This window comes from Pelophylax lessonae, assembly GCF_965119305.1.
Source record: "Pelophylax lessonae genome assembly, chromosome: 2".
NCBI classification, from domain to species: Eukaryota; Metazoa; Chordata; class Amphibia; order Anura; family Ranidae; genus Pelophylax; species Pelophylax lessonae.
Window position 1 is genome coordinate 386,885,259 of NC_138769.1, and position 14,872 is coordinate 386,900,130.

Here is a 14,872-nt window from a genome sequence, read left to right on the forward strand (position 1 = left end):
TAATTGGGGCCTAGTGTGGTTGTGTACGTGTGATATACATACACTTTTTTTGGATCATATTTTCTATTCCGCTATTTAATCAAAAACCTTTGGGGATCAGTTAAATTGGGGGATAGTCTGTGTTGGTACGTGTGAGAGAGATCCACCTTTCCAAGTTGTTGGGGTTCATCTCATACTTCTGAAGGTTTGAGGGTGCTGCCTGTTCCATACTCCCCCTACTCCTCATCTAGCCTTTTAGGGGTACAAACAATAGTAATTGGGGCCCAGTGTGGTTGTGTACGTGTGATATACATACACTTTTTTTGGATCATATTTTCTATTCCGCTATTTAATCAAAAACCTTTGGGGATCAGTTAAATTGGGGGATAGTCTGTGTTGGTACGTGTGAGAGAGATCCACCTTTCCAAGTTGTTGGGGTTCATCTCATACTTCTGAAGGTTTGAGGGTGCTGCCTGTTCCATACCCCCCCTACTCCTCATCTAGCCTTTTAGGGGTACAAACAATAGTAATTGGGGCCTAGTGTGGTTGTGTACGTGTGATATACATACACTTTTTTTGGATCATATTTTCTATTCCGCTATTTAATCAAAAACCTTTGGGGATCAGTTAAATTGGGGGATAGTCTGTGTTGGTACGTGTGAGAGAGATCCACCTTTCCAAGTTGTTGGGGTTCATCTCATACTTCTGAAGGTTTGAGGGTGCTGCCTGTTCCATACCCCCCCTACTCCTCATCTAGCCTTTTAGGGGTACAAACAATAGTAATTGGGGCCTAGTGTGGTTGTGTACGTGTGATATACATACACTTTTTTTGGATCATATTTTCTATTCCGCTATTTAATCAAAAACCTTTGGGGATCAGTTAAATTGGGGGATAGTCTGTGTTGGTACGTGTGAGAGAGATCCACCTTTCCAAGTTGTTGGGGTTCATCTCATACTTCTGAAGGTTTGAGGGTGCTGCCTGTTCCATACCCCCCCTACTCCTCATCTAGCCTTTTAGGGGTACAAACAATAGTAATTGGGGCCTAGTGTGGTTGTGTACGTGTGATATACATACACTTTTTTTGGATCATATTTTCTATTCCGCTATTTAATCAAAAACCTTTGGGGATCAGTTAAATTGGGGGATAGTCTGTGTTGGTACGTGTGAGAGAGATCCACCTTTCCAAGTTGTTGGGGTTCATCTCATACTTCTGAAGGTTTGAGGGTGCTGCCTGTTCCATACTCCCCCTACTCCTCATCTAGCCTTTTAGGGGTACAAACAATAGTAATTGGGGCCTAGTGTGGTTGTGTACGTGTGATATACATACACTTTTTTTGGATCATATTTTCTATTCCGCTATTTAATCAAAAACCTTTGGGGATCAGTTAAATTGGGGGATAGTCTGTGTTGGTACGTGTGAGAGAGATCCACCTTTCCAAGTTGTTGGGGTTCATCTCATACTTCTGAAGGTTTGAGGGTGCTGCCTGTTCCATACTCCCCCTACTCCTCATCTAGCCTTTTAGGGGTACAAACAATAGTAATTGGGGCCTAGTGTGGTTGTGTACGTGTGATATACATACACTTTTTTTGGATCATATTTTCTATTCCGCTATTTAATCAAAAACTCTTGGGGATCAGTTAAATTGGGGGATAGTCTGTGTTGGTACGTGTGAGAGAGATCCACCTTTCCAAGTTGTTGGGGTTCATCTCATACTTCTGAAGGTTTGAGGGTGCTGCCTGTTCCATACTCCCCCTACTCCTCATCTAGCCTTTTAGGGGTACAAACAATAGTAATTGGGGCCCAGTGTGGTTGTGTACGTGTGATATACATACACTTTTTTTGGATCATATTTTCTATTCCGCTATTTAATCAAAAACCTTTGGGGATCAGTTAAATTGGGGGATAGTCTGTGTTGGTACGTGTGAGAGAGATCCACCTTTCCAAGTTGTTGGGGTTCATCTCATACTTCTGAAGGTTTGAGGGTGCTGCCTGTTCCATACCCCCCCTACTCCTCATCTAGCCTTTTAGGGGTACAAACAATAGTAATTGGGGCCTAGTGTGGTTGTGTACGTGTGATATACATACACTTTTTTTGGATCATATTTTCTATTCCGCTATTTAATCAAAAACCTTTGGGGATCAGTTAAATTGGGGGATAGTCTGTGTTGGTACGTGTGAGAGAGATCCACCTTTCCAAGTTGTTGGGGTTCATCTCATACTTCTGAAGGTTTGAGGGTGCTGCCTGTTCCATACTCCCCCTACTCCTCATCTAGCCTTTTAGGGGTACAAACAATAGTAATTGGGGCCTAGTGTGGTTGTGTACGTGTGATATACATACACTTTTTTTGGATCATATTTTCTATTCCGCTATTTAATCAAAAACCTTTGGGGATCAGTTAAATTGGGGGATAGTCTGTGTTGGTACGTGTGAGAGAGATCCACCTTTCCAAGTTGTTGGGGTTCATCTCATACTTCTGAAGGTTTGAGGGTGCTGCCTGTTCCATACTCCCCCTACTCCTAGCCTTTTAGGGGTACAAACAATAATAATTGGGGCCTAGTGTGGTTGTGTACGTGTGATATACATACACTTTTTTTGGATCATATTTTCTATTCCGCTATTTAATCAAAAACCTTTGGGGATCAGTTAAATTGGGGGATAGTCTGTGTTGGTACGTGTGAGAGAGATCCACCTTTCCAAGTTGTTGGGGTTCATCTCATACTTCTGAAGGTTTGAGGGTGCTGCCTGTTCCATACTCCCCCTACTCCTCATCTAGCCTTTTAGGGGTACAAACAATAGTAATTGGGGCCTAGTGTGGTTGTGTACGTGTGATATACATACACTTTTTTTGGATCATATTTTCTATTCCGCTATTTAATCAAAAACCTTTGGGGATCAGTTAAATTGGGGGATAGTCTGTGTTGGTACGTGTGAGAGAGATCCACCTTTCCAAGTTGTTGGGGTTCATCTCATACTTCTGAAGGTTTGAGGGTGCTGCCTGTTCCATACTCCCCCTACTCCTAGCCTTTTAGGGGTACAAACAATAGTAATTGGGGCCTAGTGTGGTTGTGTACGTGTGATATACATACACTTTTTTTGGATCATATTTTCTATTCCGCTATTTAATCAAAAACCTTTGGGGATCAGTTAAATTGGGGGATAGTCTGTGTTGGTACGTGTGAGAGAGATCCACCTTTCCAAGTTGTTGGGGTTCATCTCATACTTCTGAAGGTTTGAGGGTGCTGCCTGTTCCATACCCCCCCTACTCCTCATCTAGCCTTTTAGGGGTACAAACAATAGTAATTGGGGCCTAGTGTGGTTGTGTACGTGTGATATACATACACTTTTTTTGGATCATATTTTCTATTCCGCTATTTAATCAAAAACCTTTGGGGATCAGTTAAATTGGGGGATAGTCTGTGTTGGTACGTGTGAGAGAGATCCACCTTTCCAAGTTGTTGGGGTTCATCTCATACTTCTGAAGGTTTGAGGGTGCTGCCTGTTCCATACCCCCCCTACTCCTCATCTAGCCTTTTAGGGGTACAAACAATAGTAATTGGGGCCTAGTGTGGTTGTGTACGTGTGATATACATACACTTTTTTTGGATCATATTTTCTATTCCGCTATTTAATCAAAAACCTTTGGGGATCAGTTAAATTGGGGGATAGTCTGTGTTGGTACGTGTGAGAGAGATCCACCTTTCCAAGTTGTTGGGGTTCATCTCATACTTCTGAAGGTTTGAGGGTGCTGCCTGTTCCATACTCCCCCTACTCCTCATCTAGCCTTTTAGGGGTACAAACAATAGTAATTGGGGCCCAGTGTGGTTGTGTACGTGTGATATACATACACTTTTTTTGGATCATATTTTCTATTCCGCTATTTAATCAAAAACCTTTGGGGATCAGTTAAATTGGGGGATAGTCTGTGTTGGTACGTGTGAGAGAGATCCACCTTTCCAAGTTGTTGGGGTTCATCTCATACTTCTGAAGGTTTGAGGGTGCTGCCTGTTCCATACCCCCCCTACTCCTCATCTAGCCTTTTAGGGGTACAAACAATAGTAATTGGGGCCTAGTGTGGTTGTGTACGTGTGATATACATACACTTTTTTTGGATCATATTTTCTATTCCGCTATTTAATCAAAAACCTTTGGGGATCAGTTAAATTGGGGGATAGTCTGTGTTGGTACGTGTGAGAGAGATCCACCTTTCCAAGTTGTTGGGGTTCATCTCATACTTCTGAAGGTTTGAGGGTGCTGCCTGTTCCATACCCCCCTACTCCTCATCTAGCCTTTTAGGGGTACAAACAATAGTAATTGGGGCCTAGTGTGGTTGTGTACGTGTGATATACATACACTTTTTTTGGATCATATTTTCTATTCCGCTATTTAATCAAAAACCTTTGGGGATCAGTTAAATTGGGGGATAGTCTGTGTTGGTACGTGTGAGAGAGATCCACCTTTCCAAGTTGTTGGGGTTCATCTCATACTTCTGAAGGTTTGAGGGTGCTGCCTGTTCCATACCCCCCCTACTCCTCATCTAGCCTTTTAGGGGTACAAACAATAGTAATTGGGGCCTAGTGTGGTTGTGTACGTGTGATATACATACACTTTTTTTGGATCATATTTTCTATTCCGCTATTTAATCAAAAACCTTTGGGGATCAGTTAAATTGGGGGATAGTCTGTGTTGGTACGTGTGAGAGAGATCCACCTTTCCAAGTTGTTGGGGTTCATCTCATACTTCTGAAGGTTTGAGGGTGCTGCCTGTTCCATACTCCCCCTACTCCTAGCCTTTTAGGGGTACAAACAATAGTAATTGGGGCCTAGTGTGGTTGTGTACGTGTGATATACATACACTTTTTTTGGATCATATTTTCTATTCCGCTATTTAATCAAAAACCTTTGGGGATCAGTTAAATTGGGGGATAGTCTGTGTTGGTACGTGTGAGAGAGATCCACCTTTCCAAGTTGTTGGGGTTCATCTCATACTTCTGAAGGTTTGAGGGTGCTGCCTGTTCCATACTCCCCCTACTCCTAGCCTTTTAGGGGTACAAACAATAGTAATTGGGGCCTAGTGTGGTTGTGTACGTGTGATATACATACACTTTTTTTGGATCATATTTTCTATTCCGCTATTTAATCAAAAACCTTTGGGGATCAGTTAAATTGGGGGATAGTCTGTGTTGGTACGTGTGAGAGAGATCCACCTTTCCAAGTTGTTGGGGTTCATCTCATACTTCTGAAGGTTTGAGGGTGCTGCCTGTTCCATACCCCCCCTACTCCTCATCTAGCCTTTTAGGGGTACAAACAATAGTAATTGGGGCCTAGTGTGGTTGTGTACGTGTGATATACATACACTTTTTTTGGATCATATTTTCTATTCCGCTATTTAATCAAAAACCTTTGGGGATCAGTTAAATTGGGGGATAGTCTGTGTTGGTACGTGTGAGAGAGATCCACCTTTCCAAGTTGTTGGGGTTCATCTCATACTTCTGAAGGTTTGAGGGTGCTGCCTGTTCCATACCCCCCCTACTCCTCATCTAGCCATTTAGGGGTACAAACAATAGTAATTGGGGCCTAGTGTGGTTGTGTACGTGTGATATACATACACTTTTTTTGGATCATATTTTCTATTCCGCTATTTAATCAAAAACCTTTGGGGATCAGTTAAATTGGGGGATAGTCTGTGTTGGTACGTGTGAGAGAGATCCACCTTTCCAAGTTGTTGGGGTTCATCTCATACTTCTGAAGGTTTGAGGGTGCTGCCTGTTCCATACTCCCCCTACTCCTCATCTAGCCTTTTAGGGGTACAAACAATAGTAATTGGGGCCTAGTGTGGTTGTGTACGTGTGATATACATACACTTTTTTTGGATCATATTTTCTATACCGCTATTTAATCAAAAACCTTTGGGGATCAGTTAAATTGGGGGATAGTCTGTGTTGGTACGTGTGAGAGAGATCCACCTTTCCAAGTTGTTGGGGTTCATCTCATACTTCTGAAGGTTTGAGGGTGCTGCCTGTTCCATACTCCCCCTACTCCTCATCTAGCCTTTTAGGGGTACAAACAATAGTAATTGGGGCCTAGTGTGGTTGTGTACGTGTGATATACATACACTTTTTTTGGATCATATTTTCTATTCCGCTATTTAATCAAAAACCTTTGGGGATCAGTTAAATTGGGGGATAGTCTGTGTTGGTACGTGTGAGAGAGATCCACCTTTCCAAGTTGTTGGGGTTCATCTCATACTTCTGAAGGTTTGAGGGTGCTGCCTGTTCCATACTCCCCCTACTCCTCATCTAGCCTTTTAGGGGTACAAACAATAGTAATTGGGGCCTAGTGTGGTTGTGTACGTGTGATATACATACACTTTTTTTGGATCATATTTTCTATTCCGCTATTTAATCAAAAACCTTTGGGGATCAGTTAAATTGGGGGATAGTCTGTGTTGGTACGTGTGAGAGAGATCCACCTTTCCAAGTTGTTGGGGTTCATCTCATACTTCTGAAGGTTTGAGGGTGCTGCCTGTTCCATACTCCCCCTACTCCTCATCTAGCCTTTTAGGGGTACAAACAATAGTAATTGGGGCCTAGTGTGGTTGTGTACGTGTGATATACATACACTTTTTTTGGATCATATTTTCTATTCCGCTATTTAATCAAAAACCTTTGGGGATCAGTTAAATTGGGGGATAGTCTGTGTTGGTACGTGTGAGAGAGATCCACCTTTCCAAGTTGTTGGGGTTCATCTCATACTTCTGAAGGTTTGAGGGTGCTGCCTGTTCCATACTCCCCCTACTCCTCATCTAGCCTTTTAGGGGTACAAACAATAGTAATTGGGGCCCAGTGTGGTTGTGTACGTGTGATATACATACACTTTTTTTGGATCATATTTTCTATTCCGCTATTTAATCAAAAACCTTTGGGGATCAGTTAAATTGGGGGATAGTCTGTGTTGGTACGTGTGAGAGAGATCCACCTTTCCAAGTTGTTGGGGTTCATCTCATACTTCTGAAGGTTTGAGGGTGCTGCCTGTTCCATACCCCCCCTACTCCTCATCTAGCCTTTTAGGGGTACAAACAATAGTAATTGGGGCCTAGTGTGGTTGTGTACGTGTGATATACATACACTTTTTTTGGATCATATTTTCTATTCCGCTATTTAATCAAAAACCTTTGGGGATCAGTTAAATTGGGGGATAGTCTGTGTTGGTACGTGTGAGAGAGATCCACCTTTCCAAGTTGTTGGGGTTCATCTCATACTTCTGAAGGTTTGAGGGTGCTGCCTGTTCCATACTCCCCCTACTCCTCATCTAGCCTTTTAGGGGTACAAACAATAGTAATTGGGGCCTAGTGTGGTTGTGTACGTGTGATATACATACACTTTTTTTGGATCATATTTTCTATTCCGCTATTTAATCAAAAACCTTTGGGGATCAGTTAAATTGGGGGATAGTCTGTGTTGGTACGTGTGAGAGAGATCCACCTTTCCAAGTTGTTGGGGTTCATCTCATACTTCTGAAGGTTTGAGGGTGCTGCCTGTTCCATACTCCCCCTACTCCTAGCCTTTTAGGGGTACAAACAATAGTAATTGGGGCCTAGTGTGGTTGTGTACGTGTGATATACATACACTTTTTTTGGATCATATTTTCTATTCCGCTATTTAATCAAAAACCTTTGGGGATCAGTTAAATTGGGGGATAGTCTGTGTTGGTACGTGTGAGAGAGATCCACCTTTCCAAGTCGTTGGGGTTCATCTCATACTTCTGAAGGTTTGAGGGTGCTGCCTGTTCCATACCCCCCCTACTCCTCATCTAGCCTTTTAGGGGTACAAACAATAGTAATTGGGGCCTAGTGTGGTTGTGTACGTGTGATATACATACACTTTTTTTGGATCATATTTTCTATTCCGCTATTTAATCAAAAACCTTTGGGGATCAGTTAAATTGGGGGATAGTCTGTGTTGGTACGTGTGAGAGAGATCCACCTTTCCAAGTTTTTGGGGTTCATCTCATACTTCTGAAGATTTGAGGGTGCTGCCTGTTCCATACCCCCCCTACTCCTCATCTAGCCTTTTAGGGGTACAAACAATAGTAATTGGGGCCTAGTGTGGTTGTGTACGTGTGATATACATACACTTTTTTTGGATCATATTTTCTATTCCGCTATTTAATCAAAAACCTTTGGGGATCAGTTAAATTGGGGGATAGTCTGTGTTGGTACGTGTGAGAGAGATCCACCTTTCCAAGTTTTTGGGGTTCATCTCATACTTCTGAAGATTTGAGGGTGCTGCCTGTTCCATACTCCTCCTCCTACTGCTCAACCATCCTTTTAGGGGTACAAACAATAGTAGTTGGGGCCTAGTGTGGTGGTGTACGTGCGAGATACATACACTTTCTTTTTGATCATATTTTCTATTCCGCTATTCAATTAAAACCTTTGGGGATCAATTCAATTGCGAGATAGTCTGTGTCGGTACGTGTGAGATCCACCTTTCCAAGTTGTTGGGGTTCATCTCATACTTCTGAAGATTTGAGGGTGCTGCCTGTTCCATACTCCTGCTCCTACTGCTCAACCATCCTTTTAGGGGTACAAACAATAGTAATTGGGGCCTAGTGTGGTTGTGTACGTGCGAGATACATACACTTTTTTTGATCATATTTCCTATTCCGCTATTCAATAAAAACCTTTGAGGATCAATTGAATTGCGGGATAGTCTGTGTCGGTACGTGGGAGATCCACCTTTCCAAGTTTTTGGGGTTCATCTCATACTTCTGAAGATTTGAGGGTGCTGCCTGTTCCATACTCCTCCTCCTACTCCTCATCCATCCTTTTAGGGGTACAAACAATAGTAATTGGGGCCTAGTGTGGTTGTGTACGTGCGAGATACATACACTTTTTTTGATCATATTTCCTATTCCGCTATTCAATAAAAACCTTTGAGGATCAATTGAATTGCGGGATAGTCTGTGTCGGTACGTGTGAGATCCACCTTTCCAAGTTTTTGGGGTTCATCTCATACTTCTGAAGATTTGAGGGTGCTGCCTGTTCCATACTCCTCCTCCTACTCCTCATCCATCCTTTTAGGGGTACAAACAATAGTAATTGGGGCCTAGTGTGGTTGTGTACGTGCGAGATACATACACTTTTTTTGATCATATTTCCTATTCCGCTATTCAATAAAAACCTTTGAGGATCAATTGAATTGCGGGATAGTCTGTGTCGGTACGTGTGAGATCCACCTTTCCAAGTTTTTGGGGTTCATCTCATACTTCTGAAGATTTGAGGGTGCTGTCTGTTCCATACTCCTCCTACTCCTCATCCATCCTTTTAGGGGTAGAAACAATAGTAATTGGGGCCTAGTGTGGTTTTGTACGTGCGAGATACATACACTTTTTTGGATCATATTTCCTATTCCGCTATTCAATAAAAACCTTTCTAGGGCAAGATCTTAAATTACAGAAATATGAGGAGACCGTCAAATAAGGGCCGTGGCCTGGGTCGTGGTGCTGCTGGTAGAGCTCCTGTTGCAAGGAGAGGACGTGGTCGATCTGTGCCAGCTACACGCACAAGTGAAACACCTTCCTCAAGTGTGAGTAGGCGACAGAACCTGCATCAGTATTTGGTAGGGCATCAAACGCCCCTAGAAGTGATGAGGCCAGAACAAGTTGAGGCGATAGTAGATTGGTTTGCTGCTGACAGTGCCTCCAGTTCCTTCACATTGTCTCCCACCCAGTCTACTGCAGAAAGGTCAGAGTTGGCACCTGCAGCCAATGTCCAACCGTCTTTCACCTCACCCCCTTGCAAATCAGGCCAGCAGTCTGAGCCCCAAGCCATACAGCAGTCTCTTATTCTTTTTGAGGACTCTGTCAGCAGGGTTTCCCAGGGCCATCCACCTAGCCCTGTCCCAGAAGTGGAAGAGATTGAGTGCAGCGATGCCCAACCACTTATTTCTCAAGATGAGTACATGCAAGGATCATCGCAGCACGTCTCCGATGATGACGAAACGCAGGTGCCAACTGCTGCGGCGTTCAGCATTGTGGAGACCGACAAGGAGGGCAGGGGTGAAGACTGGGTGGAAGATGATGTGGAGGACGATGAGGTCCTCGACCCCACATGGAATGAACGTCATGCAGGTGACCTGAGTAGTTTGGAGGAAGAGGCGGTGGTCGCACAGAGCCACCAGCACAGCAGAAGAGGGAGCAGGGTGCAGAAGCGGAGCGGCCGTGCCCTAGACACTACGCCCGCTACTGCCCAACGCAGCAAGGGAACGAGCGCACCAAAGTCAGCTCAAAGGAGTTCTCTAGCGTGGAAGTTCTTTAGAAAATGTGCTGATGACAGGACACAAGTGGTTTGCACCCTGTGCAATCAGAGCTTGAAGCGAGGCATAAACCTTCTCAACCTGAGCACAACCTGCATGATCAGGCATCTAAGTGCAAAGCACGAGCTGCAGTGGAGTACACACCTTCAAAACCAAGAAACGTCTCTGGCTCATCCTGCTTCCTCTTCTGCTGCAGTCTCGGCCGCTCCAGCCACATCTGTAGTGATACCGGCACCTGCCACCCCGCAAACAGACGATCTGTCAGCAACACCACCACCTGGGTCACCAACAACCATCTCCACAATGTCCCGTGGAAGCGTTCAGCTTTCCATCTCCCAAACACTTGAGAGGAAGAGGAAGTACCCCCCTACCCACCCGCGATCCCTGGCCCTGAATGCCAGCATTTCAAAATTATTGGCCTTTGAAATGCTGTCATTCCGTCTGGTGGAGACGCACAGTTTTAAAAACCTTATGTTGGTGGCTGTCCCACAGTACGTCGTGCCCAGCCGCCACTACTTTTCCAGGCAAGCCATCCCTTCCCTGCACAACCAAGTGGGGGAAAATATCAGGTGTGCACTGCGCAACGCCATCTGTGCCAAGGTCCACCTAACTACGGATACGTGGACCAGTAAGCACGGTCAGGGGCGTTATATCTCCCTAACGGCACACTGGGTAAATGCAGTGGCGGATGGGCCTGAGGCGGATAGCAATTTGGCGCATGTCCTTCCACCACCGAGGATTGCAGGGCGCTTCAGTTTGCCTCCTGTTCCTAACTCCTCCTACTCCGCTTCCTCATCCTCTACCGCCTCCTCATCCGGACAGCGTAACACCTTCACCACCAACTTCAGCACGGCCAGGGGTAAACGACAGCAGGCAGTTTTACAACTTGCCTGTTTGGGGGACAAACCACACACCGCGCAGGAGTTGTGGAGGAGCATGGAACAGCAGACAAATGAGTGGTTGCTGCCAGCGAGCCTCAAGCCCGGCCTGGTGGTGTGCGATAACGGGCGAAATCTCATAGCAGCTCTGGGCCTAGCCGGTTTGACGCACATCCCTTGCCTGGCGCATGTGCTGAATTTGGTGGTGCAGAGGTTCCTTAAAAACTACCCCGATATGTCAGAGCTGCTGCAGAAAGTGCGGGCCGTTTGTGCGCACTTTCGGCGTTCTCACCCTGCTGCTGCTCGCCTGGCAGCGCTGCAGCGTAACTTCGGCCTTCCCGCTCACCGCCTCATATGTGACGTGCCCACAAGGTGGAACTCCACCTTGCACATGCTGGAAAGACTGTGCGAGCAGCAGCAGGCCATAGTGGAGTTTCAGCTGCAGCACGCACGCGTGAGTCGCTCTGCGGAACAGCACCACTTCACCACCAATAACTGGGCCTCCATGCGAGACCTGTGTGCCTTGTTGCGCTGTTTTGAGTACTCCACCAACATGGCCAGTGGCAATGACGCCGTTCTCAGCTTAACTATCCCACTTCTATGCCTCCTTGAAAAAACAATTCGGGCGATGATGGAAGAGGATGTGGCACAGGATGAGGAGGAGGAGGAGGATGAAGAGGTAACATTTCCAAGGCTTTCAGGGCAGTCATTCGCAAGGGGCTCCGAGGGTGGGTTCCTGCACACGCAAACGCCAGGGACGCAATTGTCCAGCAGGGGCACAGTTCTGGAGGATGAGGAGGATGAGGAGGAGGAGGAGCTGGAGGAGGAGATGGAACCATGTTCACAGCAGGGTGGCACCCAGGCCAGCTCATGGCCATCACTGGTGCGTGGCTGGGGGGATACAGAGGACACGGACGATACACCTCCCACAGAGGACAGCCTTTCGTCGCCTCTGGGCAGCCTGGCACACATGAGCGATTACATGCTGCAGTGTCTCCACAACGACCGCCGAGTTGCCCACATTCTAACTTGTGCTGATTACTGGGTGGCCACGCTGCTGGATCCCCGTTACAAGGACAACGTACCGTCCTTAATTCACTCACTGGAGCGCGATCGCAAGATGCGCGAGTACAAGAGCACGCTGGTAGACGCCATGCTGCTGGCATTCCCATCTGACAGCGGGGCCACAGTGGAAGCACAAGGCAGAGGAGGAGGAGGAGGAGGTCGCCAACGCAACCAGGGCACCGCCAGCACCTCAGAAGGCAGGGTTAGCATGGCCGAAATGTGGAAAAGCTTTGTCAGCACGCCACAACAAACAGCAGCACCAGCAGCTCAGATGGAACGTCTTAGCAGGAGGCAGCATTTTACCAACATGGTGGAGCAGTATGTGTGCACACGCCTACATGTAGTGAATGACGGGTCTGCCCCCTTCAACTTCTGGGTCTCCAAATTGGGCACATGGCCTGAGCTTGCCCTTTACGCCTTGGAGGTGCTGGCGTGCCCTGCAGCCAGTGTATTATCTGAACGGGTATTTAGCACGGCTGGGGGCGTTATAACAGACAAGCGCAGCCGCCTGTCCAGAGACAATGTGGACAAGCTCACGTTCATTAAAATGAACCAGGCATGGATCCCACGGGACTTTTCCGTACCTTATGCAGAATAGCAATGGATACCGACCTTACCCACCCATTGTTCCATTTTTGCTCTTTCTCACTCTTTTGGGGTGTACCCTCATTTAAAATTTTTGAAAAGAAGCAGTGTTGGCTACCTCGTCCTCCTCCTCAGGGCCAGATTAATGTAGGGGCTATTGGAGCTGCAGCTCCAGGCCCCTACCTTTTATATAGGCCCCGGGTTGGCCATATTCACTGTTACCGCTCTTCTGTCACTTGTAAACACAGAAGTCTGGCTTCTATGCTCGCTTCCCCAGGCAGCACCCTCAGAACCTCCCCACACAGCGTGAAGGCCGGACAAGGAGGGACAGTTGGCGATGCATGGATGTGTTTATGGGCTTCAGAGACAGCATCCCATGTTGAATTAGGCATGCATGGCTGCACCCTTCCTCCTCTGGGTGCATGGCAAGGCACGGCCCTTAAGGCCCTTCAAAATCCTCAGCACCAAGCCCATGATGCTGTTAATCCGGCCCTGGTCCTCCTCCACCGCCGCTTCCACCTACACCGCCCATAGGTGTGCGCAGCCTATTGCATTAAGGTGTGCACCCCAAAGTTGAAATACACATGCATGTGTTTGCCAGCAGGGAGAGTAATGTATCGGGGCCATGTACCTGTAGGCAAGGAGAAATAGAGCAGAGCAGGTCCCAGGGAGATCTTTCCCATCTCCTCACTGGCAATGCTATGTGCCCTAGGTGATTAGGGTGTGCCCAGGCACACCCAGCACACCCTGTGCGCACGCCTATGTCACCGCCACATCCACCACCACCTCAACCTCCCTCCTACTCCATATGGGCCTCGTCCTTCAGAGATGAAGAAGAACATTGTTTTATTTTTCTGTTTTTTTTTGTTGTTTTAAGTTATTTCCCTATCCACATTTGTTTGCAGAGCACTTGCCATGCTCTTAATTACGTTTTGCTGCCATTTGCAGCACTCTAGCCCTTTCCTTTGGTGTTTTAGAGCCATTTTAGTGCCTTAAAGTTCGGGTCCCCATTGACTTCAATGGGGTTCGGTGTCCGGGAAAAGTTCGGTAAAAGTCCGGGACACGGACCCGGACTTTTTTTTAAAGTTCGGCCGAACCCGTCGAACACGGACATCTAGGTGTCCGCTCAACCCTATTTACAACCACTTAAAGCCCCAGACTATCTTATTATATATTAGGTAGATGTGTTTTTACATTTTCAGTAAACCCTCCAGTCTATTTTGTTTTCCATGACCCCAGATTCCCACTTCTGGTTTTGGAAAAGAGGTTCATACTTTTGTTTCCTTTTATGAGGTGTAATAGCACATTTTCCATAATGTGCTATTATATAATACCACAACCGACATATTTTCCAAAAATATTGTTGTTATTACACATAAATCTATGTTATAATCAATCAAATTTAAAAACTATACCTGTTCTCAGACTGATGATTTCAGACCATCGTGTTGATGTGACCATTGTGTTATTATTTAATATAACAAATTTAACCCTGCAAACAAAGGAAGAAACAAAAGCAATTGTGACTATTCTTTTAAGCTCTGTTTGATTTATCAGGGCATTATTTAGACATTGTCAATGTGGTAGGTACACCAAAATGATTATGACCTTTTGTACAAACTCTGCCTCTTGCGACATGTGATAATTTTATTATATTACTTAATTGCTAGAGTGCGTTTACTTATTGCTAGAGTGCGTTTAGAAGCATCATGCTGTCTGCTTCTTATTCACAGCTACTTTCATCTGCACATACCACCAAACAGGCGAAAGGAGAGATGGTTTTATGTTTCCTAACTCTGAAATTCCTCTAAACCATTTCCACAAGCTTTCTCTCTAAGTTATTAATTTGTGAATGTTTAGTCCTAATACTCTTCCCTCCAACACTCCCACACCCTGATGTTCAGGCAATAGGCCACCAATTGCAATATGATAAATACAACCCTGCCAACAGTGTAATTTAACTTTAACAATTGTCACTTTAATACATTAACACATTAAAGATATACCAGTGATTTTACCCAAGGAGCAGATGTATTTTTTTCTTTGT

General features: G+C 45.5%; 1 protein-coding gene across 1 annotated transcript in view; it reads right to left on the reverse strand.

Annotated features, from left to right (window-relative positions):
* Positions 1 to 14,872, reverse strand: part of LOC309546893 (uroplakin-3b-like protein 1) — a gene marked incomplete at its 5' end in the record, with an annotated part of 48,598 nt that overhangs the window by 19,556 nt on the left and 14,170 nt on the right. The window contains one exon of the mRNA XM_082246587.1: positions 14,241 to 14,317. Within this exon, the coding sequence (XP_082102713.1) occupies positions 14,241 to 14,317 (77 nt within the window). The remainder of the gene's footprint in view (positions 1 to 14,240; positions 14,318 to 14,872) is intronic.